Here is a 25235-nt window from a genome sequence, read left to right on the forward strand (position 1 = left end):
TGTGTTTCTCTCTCATGATAATTTAGTATTTATTTTGAATTCATTCAAGTTAAATGTGTGGGTAGCTTCACACTAATTCATGCCTGAAAAGAGTGTACTGAACACAGTAACTTCTGTACCGTACATCATAGCTGTTGAGTGTTTAGGGATACTAGCAATGCTGTAAATAGGAGCCATTTCAAATAATGAAATCACCAATAAAAAAGAGGAAGATGGGAAAAAAAGTACCACCAATCAGAATCCTAGTACTTGGGAGGCAGAGGCAGGCAGATCTCTGTGAGTTCAAGGCCAGCCTGGTCTACAAAGTGAGTTTCAAGACACCCAGAACTGATAGAGAAATTCTCTCTTGAAAAACAACAACAACAATAATCATAACAATTAAATAAAGAATGTATTAATTTGTTCAGTTTCTTCTGAAAGGACTCTTTTCCTGGCTGTATATGATTTGAAAAGCCTGAGAGTTTAGATTAAAAGTAAATGATAGAAAGAATCTGAACTCACAAACTTGAAGACCATTCACAGTAAAGACTATGTGTGTGCATGTGTTTGTGTGCATGAGTGTACATGCAGGAGATGCTGTGCACTGCTGAGCCATCTTTCTAGCCTGGATGTGCCTTTTTTCCTCTCACTACAAAGGATTCAAAAGTGAGTTAGGGAATTAATTGAGGGTGTGGCTCATGCACCGAGCATATGCTTCGCATGTGAAAGGCCCAAGGTTCAGTCTCCAGGAACAGTAACACCAAAACCCAAGTCAGTTAGAAGGGGATAACTACCATTAATGCATTTCCTGTCTCAGGTAGAGTGCAGAAGCATGCAAAGCCTGATGTGATATACACCACTAAGATCATCCTGATCAGAGCACGAGCTCCGTGAGGACCTGTGTCCCAAGCCCAGCATGTTTTCTCATACACTTTCTTAGCAAATGCTTATGAGTGGATTACTACGTTAAATCAAAGGAAGATGAGAATGTTGCTCACTGCCTTAAATGGCTGCATGTTTCAGTTGGTCCTCGCAGCACTGTTAGGATGGAGGTAACATGTGCCTCTTGCAGATAAGACAGTTGATGCTCAGGCAGATGATGTGTTAGCTTGATGCCAAAAAACTACTAGTTGGTGGCATGAGACCTAAGGACTCTTGAGATCCACTTCTGGAGACGAGACACAGCTAACACAATGGAATTTTTCATCCAGTGTAGACATTTTAGCTGTAAAATTGTGTCTGAGGTGCTTCTGCCTCCTTACCTGGCCTCACATACACAGAAGCCCACGGAAGAGCTGCAAAGTTGAAAAGTTATGAAGTATGCTCTTTGACAGTAACCTATAGTTCACCACCTGAGGCAGCCTTGATCCAGCAATTGCTAGAGCAAGAGAATGAAAAATTGAGCCAGCTCTCCAGTGGAGACTTGAGGTTAACTGTCTCTGTCTCCTGGTTCCAGGGTGCCTGTGAAATGCTGATGGGTGCAATTTTGAAAGATCTTCAGAAGAGAACTCAAGCCTCTCCCAAGCAGGCATCACCAGGAAAGGCATTTCTTCGGCCTCCTGACCCCCAGTGCTGCAGACGTGCGGGACTTGTTATCACTGGGAAGACCCTGGAGTTCGCCCTGCAGGAGAGTCTGCAAAAGCAGTTCCTGGAGCTGACTGCATGGTGCCAAGCTGTGGTCTGCTGCCGAGCCACCCCCCTTCAAAAAAGTGAGGTGGTGAAATTGATTCGAAACCATCTCCATGTGATGACCCTGGCCATTGGTGAGTGGAGATGGGAGGGTGGGGACCCTGTCCTTCGTTTTCCTTGTATGACCTCAGGGTCTGATCCTTTGCCTGTCCTTCCTTCTGTATATAATACTATATTATATATAATTTAACATTATAATTCTGTACTTCTTTCCTCCCTTCATCTTCTGTCTGTACTATACTCCCTGCCTCTCTGAACCTGGTGTTAGGGATACAGGCACAAATAATATGATAATATTTGGGGGGTTATATCTTAGACCCCCAAATCAACTTAGTTGCCTAGAGTTAAATATTGGATTGTGGAAGTGAAAACCTCTGGAGTTCTACATTTGGAAAAGTTGAATTTAAGAATACAAAAAATTTTTCCATTCGATGAGTATTTTTGAGTGGTATTTTTGTACCAGGCTTTCCCCATCCCCAGACAATAGCTATAAAGCAATATCTATAACTGATACTTTCTTATTGGGCTTTCATCTAGCACAAATAAGTGAACAACTAAATGTAAATGTGGAAAATATCACTTAACAAATACTACTGAAAAAAGAATCCATTTTGAATTAAGTTCCCCAAGCAGTACTGGCGGCTTGGGTTGTCTGTGAGTAAAGACATTAAAGAAACGGCAGAGAAGCCATCCCTCTCGTGTAATATTTGGAAGGAGCTCTAGTGTTGAAGTCGACCAGTGTCTGAGCACAGCACTGTAAAACCATGTGGTAGAGACTGGCGACACACAGGGTAGCTCTAGAGCCTCAGAAAATGAGTGGCTGGCTTAAAGGGAAGCCGAGAAGGATTTTCTAGGGAGAGAATGGCATGTAAAAAAGCCTGGGTAAGTGGTACTCAGCACAGCGAGGTGGGAGTGGTGGGGGCAATGTTACAAAAGCAGAGACAGGACCTGTGTGGTAGCCAGGAGGAACAGGACATGTCTGGAAAGTTGAATGTAATATGATAACATGAAGGGGGAAGATCAGTCTGTGAAGGCAGTGACATTTAATTCTACTTGACTGGTTTCCAAGGCACTCTGAAAAACAGTGATCAACTTCAAAGGACCGCTTTGCTCCCCTGAATAGCCACTTGGTTTGCAGTTTACATATTTACTCCTCGCATGTGTCTCATGTTTCTTTCTGCTTCGTGAAGGTGATGGTGCCAATGATGTTAGCATGATTCAAGTGGCTGACATTGGGATCGGTGTCTCAGGTCAAGAAGGCATGCAGGTGAGTACATCCACACCCAAGTTCTGCGACCATGATCTGCTTGCTGAGGGAAACCTGAGAGCTAACATTGCAGTGGGACAATGAGCCTATGGGGTGGGGAATGAAAGACGCTGCACCTTCAGCCATTCCACTATTGGTCACTTGTGAATATTATGTGGCCCTGGCTAGTTTCTGTTGTGTTTGTTTCCTCTTCTTTAAAAGCTTTTGTACATCATAAAATTTCACTTTGTAAGCATGTGATAGTGTTGTTAAATTTTCACTGAAAAAAATCTTCTACTGTTTGAATACATGACATGAAAAAATATAGAGGACTAGTAGGGAAGGGAAAGGAAAGGAGACATGATAGAATGAGAATGAGGAAGGTGTGACTCTGTCTGTCTGTCTGTCTGTCTGTCTCTCTCTCTCTCTCGTGTGTGTGTGTGTGTGTGTGTGTGTGTGTGTGTGTTGCATGTATGCATGTGTATATGCATAGTCTTTGTTGCTGGATCTACTTGGGAGGTAAGTTAACTGATTTGGGCTTACTGATGGTCAGGCTATATGTGCTAGGCTGTGTGTGTTCTAATGTTCCATTGCTCAGGATGCTGTTCTCTCCCTGTTGCCTCTGCAGGCTGTAATGGCCAGTGACTTTGCCATTTCTCAGTTCAGACATCTCAGCAAGCTCCTCCTCGTGCATGGGCACTGGTGCTACACACGGCTTTCCAACATGATTCTCTACTTTTTCTACAAGAATGTGGTACGTAACTGCTGAGAACTTGCCATGCCCTCTGCAATCCAACCTTCTACTCCTGGTTGCCTCAAAGATGGAGAGGACGACTATGATGCCACCTGGCTGTTTGTAGTATCTGGAGAACAGCCAGAAGCTGTGCTAAGGTCTTTCCAGAGATAATCTGGAGATGCATGTGTTTGAACTGTTGGCAGCAAACTGCTAGGCCTGTCCATCTGCCAGCATGCACGGCTCTCTGTCCGTCTGTTGGCGCACTCTGCTCTCTGTCCGTCATCTGCTGGCGTGCTCTGCTCTCTGTCCGTCGTCTGCTGGCGTGCTCTGCTCCTTGTGTATGTGCATTCCATTACGTCCTGACTGGTTCATTTAAAATTCAATTTTTGACCATCTCTAAAAAGACAGTGACAAGCGGGATTATGAAATGTTTCAAGTTGTCAGGAGAAAATGAAAAAGTTTGCTTCTATGGTACTGGGGGTGGCAAGTAAGTAAACAAATATATATATATATATATATATATATATATATATATATATATATATATAAAGCTACTGCTCATAAGTAAATAAATAAATCTACTGTGCCTAAATAATGGACCCTGTAGTATATCAAGGCGTGATAGAGATGAAAACCCAACTGCAAGGATTTTCTACCCAGCCCATAAAAGTCTATTTATGCTTAGTAGGTATTTTGTGATTGTGGAGCTTTAGTGTGATAATTGATTGGAATAATCAGAAACTTCTTGGAAATCCTGATGTCTAATCTAAAGTGTTTCATTTAAATTACACATGTCTATCTTCCCCCCCCCCTTCGTCTCTTCCTTCCCTCCCTCCCTCCCTCTGTCTCTTCATTCCCTCCCTCCCTCCCTCCCTCCCTCTGTCTCTTCCTTCCCTCCCTCCCTCCCTCCCTCTTTCCTTTCTTTCTTCTTTTCTTTCATTCCTTGCTTACGTCTTCATGCAATGTCTTGCTGCTTAGCCCTGGATGGCCTGGTATTCACTATGTAGACCGGACTCACCTCCAACTGGTAGACGTCCTCCTGCTTCAGTACCCTAAGTGCTAGGATTACAGCACAGAACACCATGCTGCGGTTCAGTTTTCTTTCTTACATCCTCATGATTCTTCTAGGTGGGCTATGCAGTCACATTTTGCTCTTTAGACTGCATTCATTCTTGGGCTTTAAAAGCACAGCATGTTCTTAGTGGAAATATATTGGATCACGGCTGTTAAAATACAATCTTTATGACAAATGCATTTATCCTCTTTAGGATATGCCCCCAATGTGTAATCTAGATGTGTTCATGGGTGGGGATGGGTTCATCAATGAATTCCTAGGAAGCTCTCTGTTCTTTTCTAAATCAAAGCAGCAAGCATATTCAAAGCTTAAGGATACCCTGATACCTTAAAAATATATTTGAAGTATCAAATGTCTCTACTCAGAGAAATCTGTGGCTTGTCATGGAAAATTTCAAGACATTGTGCTTCGTGGCTTTTAGAGAGGAACCCCTCTCCCAAGTCACAGAGCACTGGGCAAGAACCAGAAGTCTTTAAAGTGGCTTAATTTCTAAGACTATGTTTCTGTGATGTTGGACAACTTATGAGATATTAGTGAATACTATAGCTTCAGACCCAGAGTATGCCCAAACCGCATGTCTTCTAACTAGATAGATTTGTAGGAAATGACCATGTCTGTCTGTGAACACTAAGTAGGAAAGTTTATTCTAAGTTTTATGGCCCAGTGCTAAGGTTTTGTGGTGAATTTATGGGACTAGTAACAACAATATCTTGCTATTTGCTGGTCTGAGGTTATAGCTCAATTGGAGGAATGCTTGTATAGTATGCACAAAGTTCATCTCTGCATAAACTGCCTGCAATCTTCATACCCTGAATGGAGGGACAGGAGGAGTGAGGTCAGACTTGGGGGGCGGGGGCAGGGGTCAGTCGGTAAGCACCAGATGGATGAGATAACTCAAGTTAAACCCCAGTACTCATGTGCTCCCATAACTACTGCACTGTTGAGATAGGATCACTGAGGCTGACTGACTGCCAGCCTGGCTCCAGGTCCAGTAGAGACCCTGTCTCAAGGAGTAAGGTAAAATATGATAGAACAGAATCTTCATGTCCTCCTCTGCTCTCCACTTACACACAATGTGTGTACATACACTATACCTACATATCAGCACGCGCACACACACCACCCCTATTAATTAAGAAAAGGAGGCCATGAATTTGAAAGAGACTAAGAGGCTACTCGTGTGTGTGCACAGAAGTAAAATAAGTTTAAGGTCACTTTTGGCTATATAGGGAATTTGAGGCCAGCCTGAGCTGTAGACCTTGTAATAATAATAATAATAATTGATAATAATAATAATCACAACCATCATCATCAGACTGTTCAACTAATTAACAACCCCCCAATATCTTAATACATGTTAGACTTTTTAGAGGTTATAAGTACTTCCCAACTTATTTCTGGCAGCTAGCTCTGAGGCTAGTTAATTTTTATTGTACACAGGATGAAAGCTGAGTTTGCAGAGCTTCAGAAAATGACAGTCAAACAACAGATATCCCTTGAAATAAGAAGCAGCCTCCAGGACCTCAGTCCCATATTCACCCCTTTGCCTTTCTTGAAAGCACAGAATTTTTGCTGTACTGGCTGAGTTTAAAATACGGTACTGAGGAAAAGACTGACCTCTTAAAAAGAGCTGCCACCTTCCCCTGTCCCATCCGATTTTAGCACAAGAATCCCATGCTTTGGGAACCTCTCGGTCTCAGAATAACTAGATATTGCCCATTCTTTTGTCACCATTCCACTTAACTACTAAGAAATACCTGGGCAAAATGATGGAAAAATAAATGTGTGGTGTGCCTTCTCCTAGCATGGCAGTCTCCTTTGTTCTATTTATCTAGAGTGAAAAGAGCTACAACACTGCCACTGTGTGGCAAATAAGTAGCTGGGTAACTTTGTGCAGATTTCTTATTCTCTTTGTGTCTCAGTGGTGTATATTATTCAGCACGCAATAATGAAGTACCACAATAGTAACAATGGAGCCAGAAGTCTGGAATCTGGGAGTGGGTGTGGGTAAGCTTTGGTAAGAGCCTTTCTGGCTAAATCCCCTCTCTGTAGAGGAAAGCCTGTAGAGGTTCATTTTATAGGAATGCTAATCCCTTTCACACGGGCTCTTCCATGATGACCATAACTTTACCATCTGACCCTCCCTCCTATCACCACCACACTGAAGACTAAGATTTGCACATATGTAATTTGAGGGCTCAGAAATATTTAGTTCATTATGTGTAAAATGGGAGCAACAGTAATTCCCACGTTGTTATAAAGACTAAATGAATTCTTTGTAACTGATTTAGAATAGTGCCAGCACCGTGTAGTACTGATGTGTGTATGCATATAATTTAATAAGGTATTCATTAATAACAAAACAAAATTAAAGAACTGCACAACAAGCTGTGTCCATTCATCTGTGGTTGGCAAAGCTGTGTAGAGGCTCAAGGCACAGGGCCCAGAAGGGCACATGCCTGTGCAAATGTGTCTGGTGTCTCGAAGATCTAAATGTCTTCCTTTGTGTCCCCAGGCCTATGTGAATCTCCTTTTCTGGTACCAGTTCTTCTGTGGGTTTTCAGGAACATCTATGACTGACTATTGGGTTCTGATCTTCTTCAACCTCCTCTTCACATCTGTTCCCCCCATTGTTTATGGTGTTTTGGAGAAAGATCTATCAGCAGAGACCCTCCTGCAGCTGCCTGAACTTTACAGGAGTGGTCAGCAATCAGAGGTGAGTGTTCAAGCAGAAACATGGTAGCGAACTATATCATGATGGAAGTGTTTCCAGTCAGCCAGGCCCGGATAGTATAGGACAGTCAGGAGTACCTAGCATGACGGTTGCTTTCAATGCTCTACATTGGTGGTTCTCAACCTTTCTGTTGCTTCTTAACCTTTTAATACAGTTCTTCATGTTGTAGTGACCCCATCCATAAAATTATTTTGTGGCTACTTTATAACTGTAATTTTGCTATTGTTATGAATTGTAATGTAAATATCTGATATACAGGGTATCAGGTGCAACCAATAGGTTGAGAATCGCTGCTCTAATACTCATGCTGCAGATGTTAAGTCAGTGGTCTCTGGTATCAATGTAAGTCTTTAAAATTTCTTGTGTACTTATCAGAAGAAATTCTGAGTTTGCGACCTGGCTAATGACAGCTGGCCTTTGCTAAGTCCTGCTGCTCAGCCTGCTTTGCTAATATTCCCGCCTCATTTATCTTCACATGACACTTTTGGAGACAGAATCTAGCATTTTTCCCATTCCAAAATGAGAATCTGAACTTCAAATATATTCAGTAATTTCCTGCAAACTCGCCAAGTTATTAACTGATAAAACCAGGATGTGAAAACAGCTCAAACCCAATTTAAATCCCACATTTTCTGGTGCCACACAGGACAGGAGGGTTCTCGGTGGCTCCCATCTCCACACCATTGATCCTTAGCTGCTAGCCACTCTGCACCGGCCCTTTTCCTGCTGCCCTGCGTCCGCTGCCTATCAACTCTACCCTGTAGGATTGTGGGTAGTTTGCAGGTTAGCCTATTACCTAAGGTGGCTGTCTAAATATTCTTGTTTCTGATTCATCTTTCACAGGATTAATAATGGCCACCATGGTCATAACAGGAAATTTACATGATTGAAGACACTGTTTTAAGGGACATAATCTAATCCCCCAAATATCCCGCAAAGGAGGGGCTGCCATTCTCTCTACTTCCTAGGTGGCGCAAGACAAGCACAAGGAGTTGGCTTTAATAACCTGCTCTTGGTGCTGAGCTAGTGTCACAGGTGGAGCCTGATATCCAGGCCCAAGCATTGTGCCTTCGTGCTGTGCTTCAGAAAGAGCTCTGATGATCCCTTTCATTCTTGGGTTTCCCACTGATGTTTAGGCCAGAATGGAAATTGTTATTATAAGAGCCTTGTGAGGATCCCAAGAGAGATGAGCAAGGAGACTTTGTCTATGTATGGGCAAACCTCAGCAGCCCCCGATGGTCACGTAATCCAGTATTGGACATGATGGTGGTCAGAGTTCTCACATTTGTAATGGACAAGGGAGTAAAAAGAAAGGAAGGAAGAATGGGAGGATTAAAGAAGGAAGAGAAAGCAAAATGAAACAGAGGAAAAGAAACAACTCAGGCTAACTGAATGAAAAACAGAAACCTATGAACTCACACAGCTACTAAAGCCAGGACAGTGAGCGTATTTTCCCCTAAGCAATTACATATGTCTAGCTTTGATGCTCTAGTCCAGAGCTTGTCACACGCCTCCTCTGGTGCTTAATACCAAGGCTAGCATGGTCTTCTTGTTGCTCAGTTCTGAGGCATGTGTCATTCCCAGGGACAGAGCTGAAGCACAAGGGTGGGGTCGGGAAAATTCCCTACAGAGGCACTGAGCAGAGCAGAGTACGGTCAGGCCTCAGAAATCTGTGTGCTGATCCCCAAAGGCTGCCTTGAAGGCACTGTACAGATCAGCATGGGTTAGGAGAACCAGAGTATTTTGCAAGAGTTTGCATTCTGATTCTCTGCTGTGTGGCCTTGTTATGTTTTTTACCTTGCCTGTGCTTCAGTTTGTTGACTCTGGAAATGGTGTGGGATTAAAGAAGATAACATACCCCCCGAAGGATATGAATGTGGAAGGTCACAGTCAGAGGACTCCTGTGCCCTAAACAGTCACTCTTCCCCACCAGCCTTCACCCACATGGGCTTTCTTCATTACTGCCTTGGCCCTTATTTCTGAATTTTCCCATGAGGTTCTGAGTGTTAGCTCTCAGCCTCTCACTTATCTCCTCCTCAACCTTCCTACCCTTCTTCGTGTAGCCTCGGTGTGGATTTCATGGGCAGTCCTAGAAGTGTGAAGTTGTGTTTTAACTTAACTTCAAATAATTCTGGTCCAGTGACCCTTTGGGTGCCTCTTTGTCTCTGAAACATTGTTTTCTGCTGTTGTACCATGCCACTTCTGAGATTCTATGAGTACTTGGGTGAAGAAAGACAGAATAGCCTCATCATTTCCAATAAAGAAATAGTAAAATAAGATGCAGAGAATTATAAACTAGAAACAATGAGTCTTCACCACTTGATTTTTTTTTTTTTTTTTTAGAAGATAAAGACATGAAAAGGCAGTGATATTATATAAAGCTTCAAAGTATGGTCCTTTGAAAAATAAGAGAATTCATGTGGAATTCATATTTATAAAGCTTTATTCTTTAGGGGACAGTAAGATGTCCTAAGAATATTTCTGTCTTTGTTTATATTTGGGAAAAGAAGCCTAAGAAGGACATGTTAAGAGAAGACAATATCAGGAATAAGGTGCTTTCTTGTCCATGAACACTTGTCAAATAAGCCATAGTGTTCCTTCCTACAGGGTCTGAGCACATCCTCAGAACCCATCAGCACCATGTCACCATCCAGTCACAGTTGATGTTGGAGTGAGAACCCACTTTTTGATGTTTGGCTACTGTCTCTCCTGGTCTTTCTCTTTCTACAAACATTGGATAGAAAACAAGGACATTAATAAAGAATAGCTAATTAAGCTAAGAAATCCATCATGAGTACCTGCTTTGTCTGAAGCATTGTTTTAAACACTTGAATGAAAGAGCCAGGGTTCCACTCTGAGCCTTGCAACCAGTTCTGAGGACCAGAACACCTCAGCAGTTTTTCTGATAGGAAAGACTTTCCATGATGCGGTGCTAGTGAGTGACAAGGTGGGGATCTTTTAGGCTAGCCTCATGTGCCTCCATTGAGATTTAGGATTTAGAAAACTAGGTCTAATCATGTGGGAAGCCTAAGAAAGAAAGAACTCCCAACAAGGAGGATAGCCTGGAAGAAATGAGTAGATTTGGCTGTTTCCATGCTGAAATGATAATGGAACCAGCAGGAAGAACATTTTGAACTTGATGAGTCATGGGAAGAAACTCCATATTGGAAGTGCAGTAGGAATCATTGGAGTGACTAGAAGAAGGCGGTTTGAGCAATTAGGAAGGTATCATGAGCTGACATATGTTTAAAAAATATAGTGGCTGGTATTGTACATACATACATACATATATTCATATACATTTGTTGTTTGAAAATTGTGTGTACAATGTATTTTTATCATATCCTTCAGTCGTTTCTTCACTTCACCTTTCCCTAGTGCCCTCACCTGGTTTCCCATATAACTTTTTTGTTGTTGTTGTTGTCCCCAAAGTAGAGTCCTGTAAGCAAGCGTTTTCTGTCAATGACTCCTCTGCCAGAGGTGGGGTCTTGGGGATCCGTCTCCTGTCTGTTTTGCATTTTTGATTGGCTTGATATTGTGGATATAATTACAGCTTCTGTGAGGTGATGCATGCCATAGCCTCTCACCTAGAAGTCAGCCTTGCTGAGCCCTCCTCCTTCTCCTCCTCATTCACCAGTTCCTACCTTCATTTTACCCACTCAAATATGTTCCCTAAGCCTTGAGTGAGGGGAGGTTGGTATAGATAATTCATCCATAGCTGAGCACTCAATAGATCAGTTAAGAGTTTTGGCATTAGCTCTTTTATTAATATATTTTATTAATTTATTCATATTACATGTCAATGGTTATCCCATCCCTTGTACCCTTCCATTCCCCCCTCCCTCCTACTTTCCCCTTACTCCCCTCCCCTAGTTGGCACTAGCTCTTAACACTATCTCTGACCAAGCTGAGAGTAGCATGCTTTTGTAGGTGGAAAATAAGTGTTTACAATGCAGTTTGCTAGCATGACTATCTAACATAACAATAGTAGGTTCCCAGCTAGGGCCTATGATCTCCCCAGGTTTACAGTGCCAGGCAGGACATATCTCCTCTGGAGCAGACCAGATATCTAATCAGAGTGTGGTTGGTTACCCCCAAAACTGCCACGACACTATTGCACTGGTGAATACAATAGAGAGGTAGTATCCTGGTCAGTTTACCTATGCCCTGTTTCCAAAGTGAGTGGTCTCTTCAGCAATAGTGTCTTACCATCTAACGATGGTGACAACCAAGACCAATGGTGATAGCCTTTGTTATTCTGGTGCCCTTGGGACCTTTATGACTAAGAACTCACAGGACAGTATCCCATGCCTAGCACTGACATTTTCAGTTAGTAAGCCATGCCTTCTGGGATCACATTGCCTGCACCTGAAGGGTACTTTTGTTCAAATGCCTTTTAAAAAATACGTATTATATTTTTAAATTAGCTTATAAAGTACAGGGTTTCCTTAAGGCATCTCCATACATCCTCAGCCTTAGCTACATCACCCCCTAACCACTGTGCTCCCCTACCCACTGTGCACGTCCCCACATATACTCTTTAGCACAGAGCATACCCCTGTTCTTTCCTGTCTACTGTGCACTACACTCTCCTCTGATTCTTGTTTTTACTTGGGTTACAAGAGATTAGATTTCCCTATAGCTTTTTCATATTCCCTTCATTTTGCTTGAGCCTCCTCTCACCCTTTTATTTCCCCATCCCCTACCCCCATCCATGTTGTATCTTCCCACTGTCAGTAATTTTTGTTTTGCCGCCTTCCTTTCTTTAATGTGTCCACTACCCAGTGTCCCTTCGGCCATTATCCAGCTTCCACATGCATTCCAAATTAAACAAACAGCACCAGAGTCAACTCTAGAATCCACATGAGCGAGAATGTGTGACATTTGTCTTTCTGAGCCTGGGTGATCTCACTGAGTATAAGTTTTTTTGAAGTGCTTCCATTTACCAGCAATTGCTATGATTTCCTTTTTCTTTACAGCTGAGCAATCTCTCACTGTGGACATGCACCACATTTTCATTATCCACTCATCAGTTGGTGGACATCTAGGTTGGTTCAGTGTTGTAGCTATTGTGAGTACAGCAGTGATGCACATGGGCTTTCAGGTGTTCCTGAAGCAGGATGTAAAGTCCTTTGGGGTTTTCCCAGAAGTGCTAGAGCTGGATCATAATCTTGTTCTATTTGGGGACTTTTTCAGAAAGCTTCAGATTGAGTTTCTAAGTGGCTGCACTAACCCAGCCAACAGTGTATAAGGTGCCCCTGTCCCCACATCCATCTACACCCCATTTGTTGTCATTTCTGTTCCTGATCATGGCTACCCTGACTAATGTGAAATACAAATATAAATGGCTTTCGTCTGCACTGCCCTGACAGCCAAGGATGTTGAATGTTCTCAAAACGTTTACTAGACATTTTATTTCTTGTTCTGAAAACCTTCTGCTTAGTTCTGTAGCTCTTGTTATTTCATTTCTGGTTTTGTTGGGTTTTTTTTTTTTTTTTGGTTTTGGTTTTGGTTTTGGTTTTTTAGTTTTCTCATTGTTTTAGCCAAACACCTGACATCACTTATTAACTGAGGAAGGATTTATTCTACCTTACAGGTTTTTTCCCCTTTCCTTTTTGTTTTGTTTTGTTTGTGGCTGGTCATGTTAGAAGGGACAGGAACGAGAGAGGACTAGGGGTAGTGTACAGAGTGAGTCATGGGCTCAGTACTTGGGTAGACAAAACTAGATCTGGCTGACCTACTTCTGCCAGCCAGACCTCACTCTTACATTCCAAAACCTCTCGAAATAGTCCCAGCAGCTGGGCCCAAGTTTGGAAGACATAAGATAATTGGGGGGCATTTTATATTCATGTTATAACAGATGAGAGATGGTGTTGAGGGTACAAAGGGGGAGTATACAGGTGATTAAGATGGCTCTCTAGTTGTTCATAGGCAGAATTGATGGTGATGGAGGGGAAAGTGTAAGCACAGAAAAGTGATTGATTTGGGAAAGTTTGTGACTAGTGCTTTCCGATCAACAGCTAGCTATCCCTGCTTCAGGTATTTAATAGGTCCAGAAGACCTTAGGGATGTAGCATAGTGACAGAGTACATGCTTAACATGTGTGGCCCATAGTTGAACAAGTCCCAAGCAGAAGCAACACACACACACACACATCATGCATACACATGCATGCACACAAACACACATCACACATGCACACACAAAAATACAATATATATGTGCATACATACACATAAACAGACACATACACACATGCATGAATACACACATGTTGGTCCATGATAAAGAATACTTTTAATTAAATATAATTATATTAGTTTCTCCTTCTTTTTCTTCCATCCCATCTCCTCTCAAAATCATGACCTTTTGTTCTTTAGTTGTTATTACATATACGTGTGTGTGTGTGTGTGTGTGTGTATTTATACATCTTACCTAAGTCAGAATGGCTAAGAGCAACAAAACAGCTGACAGCAAATGCTGGAGAGGACTCAAGGAAAAAGGAACCTTCAGTCACTGTTTACGGAATTGTAAACTGGTCCAGCCACCCTGGGAATGGGTGTGGAAAACTCCTTTTAAAAAAAAAAAAAAAACAACTAAACTAAAAATAAAGTTAGATTTTAAATGGATCAAGTAAGTCGAATAAGAGTTCCTTTACTGTTTGTTACTTTTCCTGCCACATTCAACAGTGAGCATGTCTTCGCTTGCTGCCTTCATTCTTCCACCATGCATTATAAAGTACAGAATGAAGGAATAGATTATTATTTTGTGCTGACTCTTGTTAACTTTACTCCTTCTTTGATATGTATTTTGTTTCCAGGCATACTTGCCCCTCACCTTCTGGATCACCTTGTTGGATGCCTTTTACCAAAGCTTGGTCTGCTTCTTCGTGCCTTACTTTGTAAGTCGTTTGCTCAGTATATTTGTCATTAATAGTCAATGATGCTTCCGAGTACTTTGCTTCCAGTCTCTGGCTGACTGATAGTTGACTGACTTCTAACCCTCATAATATCAAGGTATTGGATTCAATTAAGTACCTAATTGAGTTCCCTTGGGTCTCTTGTAAACACCAAACTCTTTGATTTTTGTCAGTGGCTTAAATAAGATTTAAATTTTGGTCATATAAATAAATTAACCAAAAATCATGCCCAATGTCAGAAATGTAAGAGCTTCTATTGGTGGGTTCTGGGCTAATCCCGTCAGGCTTACACCCAGAGTATTAAATTTAAGTACCCATAAGGAATATCTTCAAAACTTAATAAAAATCACATGGTGTACAGATAAGTTTGGAAGAAACAGAGCTAAGCAAAGATTGTGTAAAAATTCATTTAAAAGTTTAGACCAGCACTGAGCACAGTGGACATGGTGCAGCTGTCTGTCTGAGCTTTGTTCCAGAAAGAAATGTGATCATGAAGTGTGTTGACAGAGTACAGCGTTGGTAGTAAAGACAATGATGTTCACTAGGCTGACAGTTTCTGTGCGTGTTCAAGTTAAATTACCCAAATTAGCTCAAATATTCTGGCTATGTTACTCTTCAAGAGGAATTTATACAAAGCAACTGGAAGTGCGTTCAGAAAGGCATACTGTGAGAACAGAGAATGGAATCATTTGAGGAATGGCAGAAGGACTTCAAGATGCAGAGGTGGGAGGGGATGTTTCCCCAGAAGTATAAGCGTAGGGTAGTTGTAACTGGTGTTTCAATGTTTTATCAGATGGGCCACATTTTATATCTTTGTGTGCCTCTGTCTGGGAACAAAAGCTTCCAAATAGATCAATTATTGTTTAGAATGAAGAAGAATTCCACCTAGCAGTTCAAATTGATTGATAGCCTATCTTGGCGAGTCAGTCTCTTTTCTGGAAGCATTCACACTTCCTAAGTGACCAGTTAGTTAATAGAACGATTTTAGAGAATACTCAAGCCACACTTGAGCTATAAACAAAATGGCAATATGCCACCAAATGTGTGCAGCTCCTCACGCTCACCCCATTGGTCTCTCCCTGTAGACCTACCACGGCTCTGACATTGACATCTTTGCATTTGGGAATCCTCTGAACACAGCAGCCTTGTTCATCATTCTCCTCCATCTGGTGATCGAAAGCAAGAGTTTGGTGAGCCTGTTCCTCCTGCTTGGGGATATATCTTCTTCAGCAGTAGTCCTGCCAAGCCCTCCATGACTGGAAGCTCTGTGCTGACAAGGCCCTGTAGGAAAAGGGTCATTCAGGGAAAAACTGATGGTCACTTGGTGCCATGATGCTGATTCCAGGGAAAGTGAAAAGTACATCTTTGTGTCTTTGTTTCTGTCCCTAGTAAGGTATTTGTTAGAGGTGTGAGTCAGTGGACCTAAAATTCACCACCTGTGCTTAGTAGGCTTTAAGACCAAGCTGATGGCTTTGCACTAAAAATCAGCAGCATTCTGTGCTATAACCCACTGTGTTGACTTTAGTAAATGAGGACTTTATGCCCTTGTGATATTACAAAGTATTTTTTATGTCTTCTTTACATTTTCTTATTATACTTGTAATGAACTTGAAAACCCTAATACAGCTCATCAGACCTTGTGTAGTGACTCTTAGCCTGTGCCCACACTCATTTCCTTGTTCAAGGGCTGGGACCGCACATACCCTCTTCCAGCTTCTCAGGAGCATTGAGGTCATTGTCACATCAGAACATAGCTGCTTACTATATCTATTAGTAGAGATACTTTTAGATTTCCCTTTGTGTCTCAGTTAGGGTTTTATTGCTGTGAAGAGACACCATGACCACGGCAACTCTTAACTGGGGCCACCTTACAGTTTCAGGGTTTCAGCCCATTACCATCATGGCAGGAACACGTAGCCTGCAGGTAGACATGGCGCTGCAGAAGAAGCTGAAAGTTCTACACCTTGATCTGCAGGCTCAAGGGAGAGGACTGTGTGTCACACTGGGCATAACTTGAGCATATATGAGACCTCAAAACCCACCCCCATAATGACACTCTTCATGCAACAAGGCCACACATCCTAATAGTGCCATTCCCTGTGGCCATGCATTCCAACACGAGTCTGCGGGGCCATTCCTGTTCAAACTACCGCACCTTGTATTTGTGACTTTTACCAACTTCAAAATATTACTTTAGATCATTATGTATCCTTTTCCCCTAGATCTTTTCCTTAATCATCCACTATCTCATTTTTCTTGCTTTTAGTCATAAGCTTAAAATAATGTATAGTTATTTATTTAATTATGATATTATCTGATTCATGTTTTTCTTCCTCATAAAATTATAATAGCTGTGACATCAGGGCTCATGCCTGTTTTATTCACTATGTAAACCAGTGTCAGAGATAAGGCTTACTCAGTGTGAGTGTTTGAAAAATGCTGGTGAGTGAGGAGGCAGATACCTGACCATTTGAGGAGTATATTTACCATCAGGTAAATAAATGGATGTCAAACAGGAACCCACTGACTGAGGTTATGATTTAAAACATATAATGCTACATTATCAAATTGTTTCTAACAGGTTATAAAGCAGGAACAGTTATCTACTTTTGCCATCATTTGCTTTGTTTATGCATAATGATCTATAACTAAATCACATAAACCCTGAATATGATAAAAATATTCATATAGGCAACTACCAGGTTGATGGAAGGAAATCGAAAGCTATAATATTTGCTCTCCTTTGAACATCTGTTCAACTTTTAAACAATTGTTAGAGATACTTTTGGTTCTGCCACAAGCTGTGAGGTTTGTGTATGCCAAAGGAACCATCCTGTATACCGGTTGGGGTTCACTGATTGAGTGAAACAACAATCCAGTCTGGATAATCTAAGCAAGTAAAAATGTTCTGAAAATTACAGAGGGATCATGGTTCAACAAACATGAAAACCCCAGGAGCCAGCAGAGGGCCAGAGAGCAGAAATTAATGGATATGTTTGTCAGGATACACGCGGGTCTGAACCACCTGCATGTGCTTTCTTCTGCTCTTGCCTCACTGTGGCCCGGTCTTAGTTCAGGAGATGCAATCCTGCTTCACTGGCTTTGGTTACAGGCTTTAGCCTGAGAGGAGTGGGTTGCAGACACTAAGCTCAGTGCTGAGGGTTCTTTCCAAGGAGAAAGAAAGCTAAAAATGCAGTAGTGTCTCCATACACATTACATCTTGGAGAAGTGTCCCTCCTGCCCTCATGGATTCTGCAGTACCTTTTGCAGAAGACTAAGCCCCTTTGAGCTAAGTCACATGCCATTCACATTCTTGCTCACTGTGCTGTGGCGACCTCCCTCTTCCTGGGCTGTGTTACCCAGTGTTCTCCACATTCACTTTCTTATGTCAACTCATTTACAATTGTGTGCTGTGATGTCATCATCTCACTTGCAAAAGCATATAATAAGAGAAAAACAAAACTGTAGAATAGTGCTCAAATATAATGGAGGGAATTTGAGCAAAAAGAACAGAAAGAAGGAAAGAAAGGAGGAATGGGGGAGGAAATGAAGAAAGAAAGAATAAAGAAAACAAGCATAAATAAATAAATAATAAAACCTGAAGGCATGACATTGCTAATCAAGGAGTTAGCCAACATTTTCTGAGTGGCTTCTACATTTTATAAGATATGAACAATATTTCTGACCTCTGCAAAGATATCTACTTTGGGGAAATGCTTTGCATAATTGGAAGCAAAATAAGAATGAATTAGACCTTGATTGAAAATTACTTGCTTACCTGCCACAGGGGCATGACCCTGCCCAGGGCCATATAAAAGGACAGACCCTCCATGAGGTCTCTCTCTCTCTATTTCCTCTTCTCTCTATACCTCCTCTAACCCCCCCCACTCTCTCTCTCTACCTCCTCTACCACCCCTTTACTTTCTCCCCCACCTCATTACTCTCTCTTTCTCCGGGGTACCCCCCCTTTTCTTTCTCCCCCCATGCTCATTTAATAAACTTCTCTACAACATAAAAAAAGAAAAAAGAAAATCACAGTCCTAGAAAAGAGATTTATACCTCCTCCCGAGGTTCCGGGATCATTGTAGAGGTCGGGAGGAAAGAATGTAAGAGCCAGAGGAAGTGGGTGGGTGACTCCAAGGAGATACTGTCTTATGGAAACAACCTGGAGGAAGCCCTACCTCTGAATTCACGGTCATTGGGTCAAGCATGTACAAAACCTGTGAAATCCCAGGCCAGACTACATCCTGACAAGGGGAGGGCAGTTGGGCGCACAGTCCCACACCAAGCCAGGGAGTGTTTGGCAGCTATTAGCTTCTGCCGTAAAGAGAGACAGTTTTCTCTCAAGTGTTAGCCCCTGCTAAGTAGATCAGTCTTCAGTGGAAAACCACATATCCAAGAATACTGGGCAACATAAATTGGTCTTGAAGGATTTAACAAGCAAAAGCAAAACACGAAGTTGGGTAGGTAGGGATTGGGGATAGGGCTTGGAAGAGTTGTGGGGCTGAATATCATTAAAACATGTTGTAGGAAACTCTTAGATAAGTTTTAAAATGATCACAGTGTATTTCTACCATTCCATTAAAATCTAAATTTGAAAGAGAAAAAAAAAAAGAAAAGAGATCTTTATAGACAGTGTTTCATACAGGAGGAAAGCCCAACCCATGTCACCAATAGTATGTCCACTGTTGGGTGTGATGTGCACTGCACTGAGTAACAGGGAGAAGGCACAGCAGCTCTTACAAGCTTCTGCCCTGAACATTCTACACAGCCCTTCCTGTTCATTGAACCCTGCTTCATTGAAAGGGAGTGGAGAGCTGCAAGCCACTTGAATGCTGGCTAAGGGAAGAGACTAGAATACAGGTGAGAAAATGTAGTGTCTACTATATTTGTGAATGGCTGGAGTTTAAAGATTACTGAAGTAAGACAATACCTTAATAAATTAAATGAGTTGCTGTTAAAAAAGATGGGTGACTACATACAAAATGACAAAGGACATCTAAACACCTCCTGACACATGGACAGTGTAAACTAGAGTGGCCAACAGAATCATCCATTGACTTCTGATTTAACTGTGAAGAATTTAAACACTCTCATGGGCCACTATTGAATGATCTGGCTTATGCCCTTGTGTCTTGTGTGGTAAGGTCTCAGATGTACTGTTTCTTTAGTGGAGCAGGTTTTGCCAGGTTGCAATACACCACAAGTAAGCATTCTTTTCCTGGCCCTTCTTGTCTTGTAGACTTGGATCCACATGCTGGTCATTGTTGCGAGCATCTTTTCCTACTTTTTCTTTGCCTTGGCTTTTGGAGCCTTGTGTGTAACTTGCAACCCACCATCCAACCCATACTGGATTATGCAGGAGCACATGCTGGACCCAGTGTTCTACTTGGTTTGTCTTCTTACAACCTGCATAGCTCTTCTTCCTAGGTACGTAATTTGTTTGCCCCTCAGGAGAGTAAATACATGGAATCAGGACTAGATTGAGCAAGTGAAGACATCTGTTTCTCTCTCATGGAAAAATTCAAGTTAATTGATAGTTCACAGAAATAAAAAAAACTTTGCTTCATGGGATTATCTGAGGGCCTACCATGCCCTAACGTTTGCTCGGCCATTCCCTGAGCCTTTGCCTTAGTCTGTGGCTTACAGCTATAACAGTGTCCCCAAACTGGGTAACTTAAGAACAGAAATGTACTAGCTCAGAGTTCTGAGGGCTGGGAAGTCCCACATCAAGGTACTATCAGGTTCGATGGTGCTCATCCCAAGGTGAAACTTAATGCTGCATTCACACAAGGCAAAGGCAGGAGAGCAAACCCCTCATAGCCTTGTCACTTCATAAAGGCTCCACTATTATATCATACTGTACAAGGTCTGGTCATGCCAAAAGAAATGAAGTTTCCTGTGGGCCAGGGGTATGGATCTGCTAGTGAGAGCCATCTTTACTTATGCAGAAGAATCTTCTATGCTTTGAGTATTTTCCCCACAAAATTCATGTTGACATTTATTGTCACTGTAACAGGAGAAGAGGGGGTCCTTTATGCTTACTTGGCAGTCAATTAAAGGCAAATTACTAATTGTTAATGTTTCAAGAATTCTAATTTGTTTAGTATTTTTAATTATCATATTTTGACTTTTTAAGTCAGGGTCTTGCACAATAGCCCAATCTGACCTGGATCTCAATGTCAAGCTTATGCTGGCCTTGAAGTCATGGTATCTCTCTAACTTAACCTTTCAAGTGTTGGAATTATAGAGGCTCACCACCATACCTAGTTTTATATTATTTTAATCTCCATTTTATAGCTGACTCACTTTCCTATATCTCAGAAACCAAGTGTCGTTTGCTTTTTATTTTAACTCCATGGGTCCCATGATGCAATGGAAGTGAACATAATTCTGTGATGTTCTTTGTAACCTAGGTTTGTATACCGAGTTCTCCAAGGATCCATGTTTCCATCTCCAATTCTGAGAGCCAAGTGCATTGACAGACTTGCTCCAGAGGAGAGAGCAGAAGCTCTCAAGAAGTGGAAAGGGACTGCAAAGGTCAATCAAGTGACATCAGAGTGTGCCAGCCAATCAGCTGCTAAGTCAGGAAGACCCACGCCTGGCTCTTCTGCTGTCTTGGCAATGAAGTCAGCAACAGCATGTACTGTTGAACAAGAAAATTTACCTATATGTGAGACTGTGCTAGACCATGGCTACTCTGAACCTGGGGCCTCAAAGATGACTGAATCCTCAGCACATTAAAAATGCAAAACACCCTGCTTAGAATTGCAGGTAAACTTTCAAGTTTGGAAGGATACAGAAGAAGCGCCTCTCAAAAGTGAGGGTTACTTGGGTTGTTATACAAGGGATAATCAGCATTTTGCTTGGTGTGGAAAACCTACACCATGTCTACAGTTGTATACCTGTGTGCACATTTGTAAGCAAGGGGTAGCGTTTGACGTGAGTAGTGGTTAGGGAAGTGGAATGTTTGATTCGGTGTCATAGGTTGTTTTTATGAAACTTCTTAGATTTTTGTAAGGGAATTCTAATTGTCTTATAAATTCAAACATTATCAAAGAGATTTATTTGAAATATATTTGTTTTATAGGTAAGTCTCATGTATTTGGAAAACGCTTTAAACAAGATCCAGCCTGAATTCTCTTTAAGAAAAAAAAAAGTACTTCTAAAACTTGTTCATTAGGAAAACTCATTAATTTGAAGACAAATTCCCAAGAGCCTTTTGTTTCTCATGAGAAGAGTTCTTTGGTCTCCAACTGAAAGTGTTTAGCTTCCCTCTTTGTCATTTCAGCACTGTGATGAAAGGGAGGGGAGAAAAGAAGGCTGGTGTTTTCAACAGCACCAGGCTGCCTTCTGCTCTGTTAACTGTTAGGAGTAGACGCATGAGCTCCCTATGTGCAGATGTCATCAACCAGGGAACAAACAAATCGATGATGAAACACAATCAGCTGTGCCTACACTGCATGAGCAACTTCTGAGTGCTAAAACTGACCACACCCACATCAATGTAAGACAATCATCCTCAAAACAGTCTTCCAACAACCCCTTGAGAGTTCAGAGTGTAACAGTGCCCAACAACTTGTGGATGTTGTGTCCTCTACAGAACAAGATATGGGGTGACTAGGAATCCCCAAGGCTCTTTGAATAAGTAACACATTAAGTGTAGAATGTCTGTTGAGGGTTTTCTGCTGTGAGAAATCATGGGTGCTGGCCCCACATAGTGCCTAGAAGCTTGTTTACTCCAGGTCAGTCAATTTGTCATTGTGAAGTCATGTGCTATTGTTGAAGTCTTTCAATAGTCCATATTCATCTGACAGCTGTCACTTACCAGGCGTCTACAACTCCCTTCATGAGCCTCTATGCTAAAGGCTGATGTCTATCTATGTCAACGTTTTCTAAACTTATTCTCAGGGTCCAACTGTTACCTGCTGTGTACTACCCAAGTCACTTTCTGTACCTTCCTGGTATCGTTGTTAAATGGTCTTTTCATATAGACAGACTTCTGGAACTATCACAATACCACATGGCAAAAAGAAGCTGCCTTCCACTTCCCTGAGATTTTTTTTTTAAATAAATTATTTAATAAATAATGTTCACTGAAAACTGTCATCACTCTCTGAATCCTCCTGTAATTGATGCCAGTGCTGAGAAACGCCAAGGCATGCCTTTGTCAGAATGCTGTTTGGGCCTCTTTGTCTAAGGGGGGAAAATCACTTGATATCAGATCATCTATCATATCGATAACAACTGGAATTCATCCCAAGTAAACGTTAAAGAGATACTCATATGTGCGTAAAAGGTTTTAACCTAAAGATTAAAGGAGCATGACAAGGAGTAAGAAGAAGGCCATTTCCAAGATGTGAATTATCTGCACATTAGAATATAGAAGCACTGAATGTTTCTGTCATGGGGCTACAGTCTAATATCTACAAATCCAAAATCCTCACAACTTTGTTCATACATTAAGTCCAAACTCAATGTGATGTATAAATCTGAAACTATATAAAGTATTTATATACTTTATGCAATTATTTGAGTATCTTGCTCAAAAGTATTGCTACATTTAATTACATGGTGATTAACTATTTTTCTTTAATTAAAAAATTTTTGAAACAAACCAGGCCACTAGGCTAAGGAGGTTTCAGATCTCCGTAAAGCTTTTAAAAGGTCAAATTTACAAGAGAATAACAATTTTATGCAAGATTAGCAAATGTGGTGTGTTGTATTTTCATATTAGGATATTTCACCAAATTTTGAGGAATCCAAGAAAACAAATAATAAACAGTTTGGGATATGATTTTATTATAAAGGGTTTCTAAAGAGTAGAAACACTTGCAGAATGCACTACTCTTGTTTTCTTGGCAGGGTTGATGTTCTCTGGGTATTCTGTGAACTTAGCAGCTCATCAGACTAATTAAGTTCTTACTAGTCTAAAAGAGCAGATTCCTGTGAGAGGAAGTTATACAACATGTGTTAGTTGACAGAAAACCAGGTACCACAATGCTATTAGAGGGATATCCATTTTCCTGGAATTCAGTCTCTATATTCTATCCATAGTCCTCAAGAAAAACAAAAAAATACTATACTATTTTATTTGAATTCAGAATTATTTAAATCAAGTCCAATATAGACAGTTTACTGAATGTAAGTTCACCAAGGCTAAAAAATGTTTTATTAATCATGTGTCAACAATTATAACAAAAGTGACCAATGCTCTTAAACCTTCATACAGTCACGACTACAGTACAATACTTGCTACACACTCTTTGTAACAAGTTCCAGGGCAAGAGGTGAATAACAAGGAAAGTAAGAGTTCAAACAACTTTTTGCCCTTTAACTATATTGACACATTAAAAAAAAAGTACAAAATACACATATAAAATTGCAGGTAGTTCCTGTTTGGAATGCTGAGGCAGTCTGGTTGCTGGTAAAGTTAAGTAGTGCATCCTACTTGTTCAAAAAGACATTTGGATGTGACGTAGCTGGTTTCTGGTTAATTAAATTAGGTATATATGAAGGTTAGTCTTTTGAAGCCTTTTAGTGGAAAAATATTTTAACCACTAATTGATTTGGAAATCAATTTGCATAAAGTGGTCCAGTGCTTAAAAGCATCTTTAAACTCAGTTTTAATTATCATTGAGGCAAAATGGCAACACCCAATGTTAGACATCATGAGGAGAAAATTGCAAAATGTTATTCTCCATGCAACATTTTGTTACACTTTGGAATATACTTCTGTAACTTTTCTTGTTTGGGCAAACAAAGGCAGACTAATTTTCAGATTTAATTGAGGGTGGGATACCATTTAATTTTTTTCTCATTTTAGCTTGCTTGTTTTACAAAATGGAAAAGGTTTTTACTCATTTTCACATAGGCAAACAAACTATTTCTGCAAGGATCGACCTTGTTGCTGAAATCTCAGTCATCAGACATATACTGAAAATCCTTAATAATGGGGAAGGTCCTATGAAGATCTTCTGTGAAATTACAATCTTAATATGAATACAGAAATGATAGAATTATACTAATGCATGTCACTTTTGTTGGCCAGAGAACTTTACACTCTGTATGTCTTGTAACTTCAACTATCTAGATCAATACTGTGGATCTTCTCTCTGTCTTTCATAATTTCTTCAAATTATTTAGAAGAGTATGGTAAATAATATATAAGCATGTACACTATCTTGGTTTTTTATAAATTAAAAGCCAGTCTCCAAGGTAAGTTCTGAAATGTTCCCCCCTACGCTACTGTGCTTGAGCAGAAACTGGAAGTGATCTGTCAGTGTGTATCTCCGTGGTGTGTGTGTGTGTGTGTGTGAGAGAGAGAGAGAGAGAGAGAGAGAGAGAGAGAGAGAGAGAGAGAGAGAGAGAGAGAGAGAATAAAAAGGAACTTCCTATACCTTGTCACCATAGAGTTCCAAATGCTGTCTCTATGGAGCTTACAACTCCAGCTGTGCTCAAGGTTAGCCTAGCAAAAGAACAAAACCCATTTTGCTCTGTGTTTTTAAAAGAATTCATGAAACTAATGAATGATAAAGTTGAAAAAATTAAATGCTGAGTGAAACTTCTCTCACACAAACAGATCGTGCAGTGTGTGTTGAGCATTCTATCCATGAGAAACCTGTTCATACAGCCCTTGGTAGGATAGACTCCATGGTCAGGAGGGCCATTGTTGGTGTAGGTTTCTGGCAAAGTCTCTGATTACACTTGGAATTCCTTTTGGAGAAAGGTCTGGACATACTTGTCTTTCAATCCATTCCACAAAGTAAGACACATTGCTGTATACTCCAGGCCCCAAAACCTTGGAAAAGCAGATGGAACCCCACGAAGTTAAACCAAATAATGTCCACTGTCCTC

At 41.0% G+C, this 25235-nt stretch overlaps 1 protein-coding gene across 1 annotated transcript in view; it reads left to right on the forward strand.

The window, feature by feature from the left end:
• The window catches only part of Atp10d (ATPase phospholipid transporting 10D (putative)), a 61825-nt gene extending 40126 nt beyond the window's left edge, over window positions 1–21699 (forward strand). The window contains exons 15-22 of the mRNA XM_051165160.1: window positions 1436–1742; window positions 2859–2935; window positions 3543–3668; window positions 7241–7441; window positions 14280–14360; window positions 15464–15568; window positions 19621–19804; window positions 20791–21699. Coding sequence (XP_051021117.1) covers window positions 1436–1742; window positions 2859–2935; window positions 3543–3668; window positions 7241–7441; window positions 14280–14360; window positions 15464–15568; window positions 19621–19804; window positions 20791–21122 — 1413 coding nt within the window. The 3' untranslated portion in view covers window positions 21123–21699. The remainder of the gene's footprint in view (window positions 1–1435; window positions 1743–2858; window positions 2936–3542; window positions 3669–7240; window positions 7442–14279; window positions 14361–15463; window positions 15569–19620; window positions 19805–20790) is intronic.
• The last annotated feature ends 3536 nt before the right edge of the window (window positions 21700–25235 follow it).

The sequence above is a fragment of the Acomys russatus genome, chromosome 22, assembly GCF_903995435.1.
Source record: "Acomys russatus chromosome 22, mAcoRus1.1, whole genome shotgun sequence".
Classification (NCBI taxonomy): domain Eukaryota; kingdom Metazoa; phylum Chordata; class Mammalia; order Rodentia; family Muridae; genus Acomys; species Acomys russatus.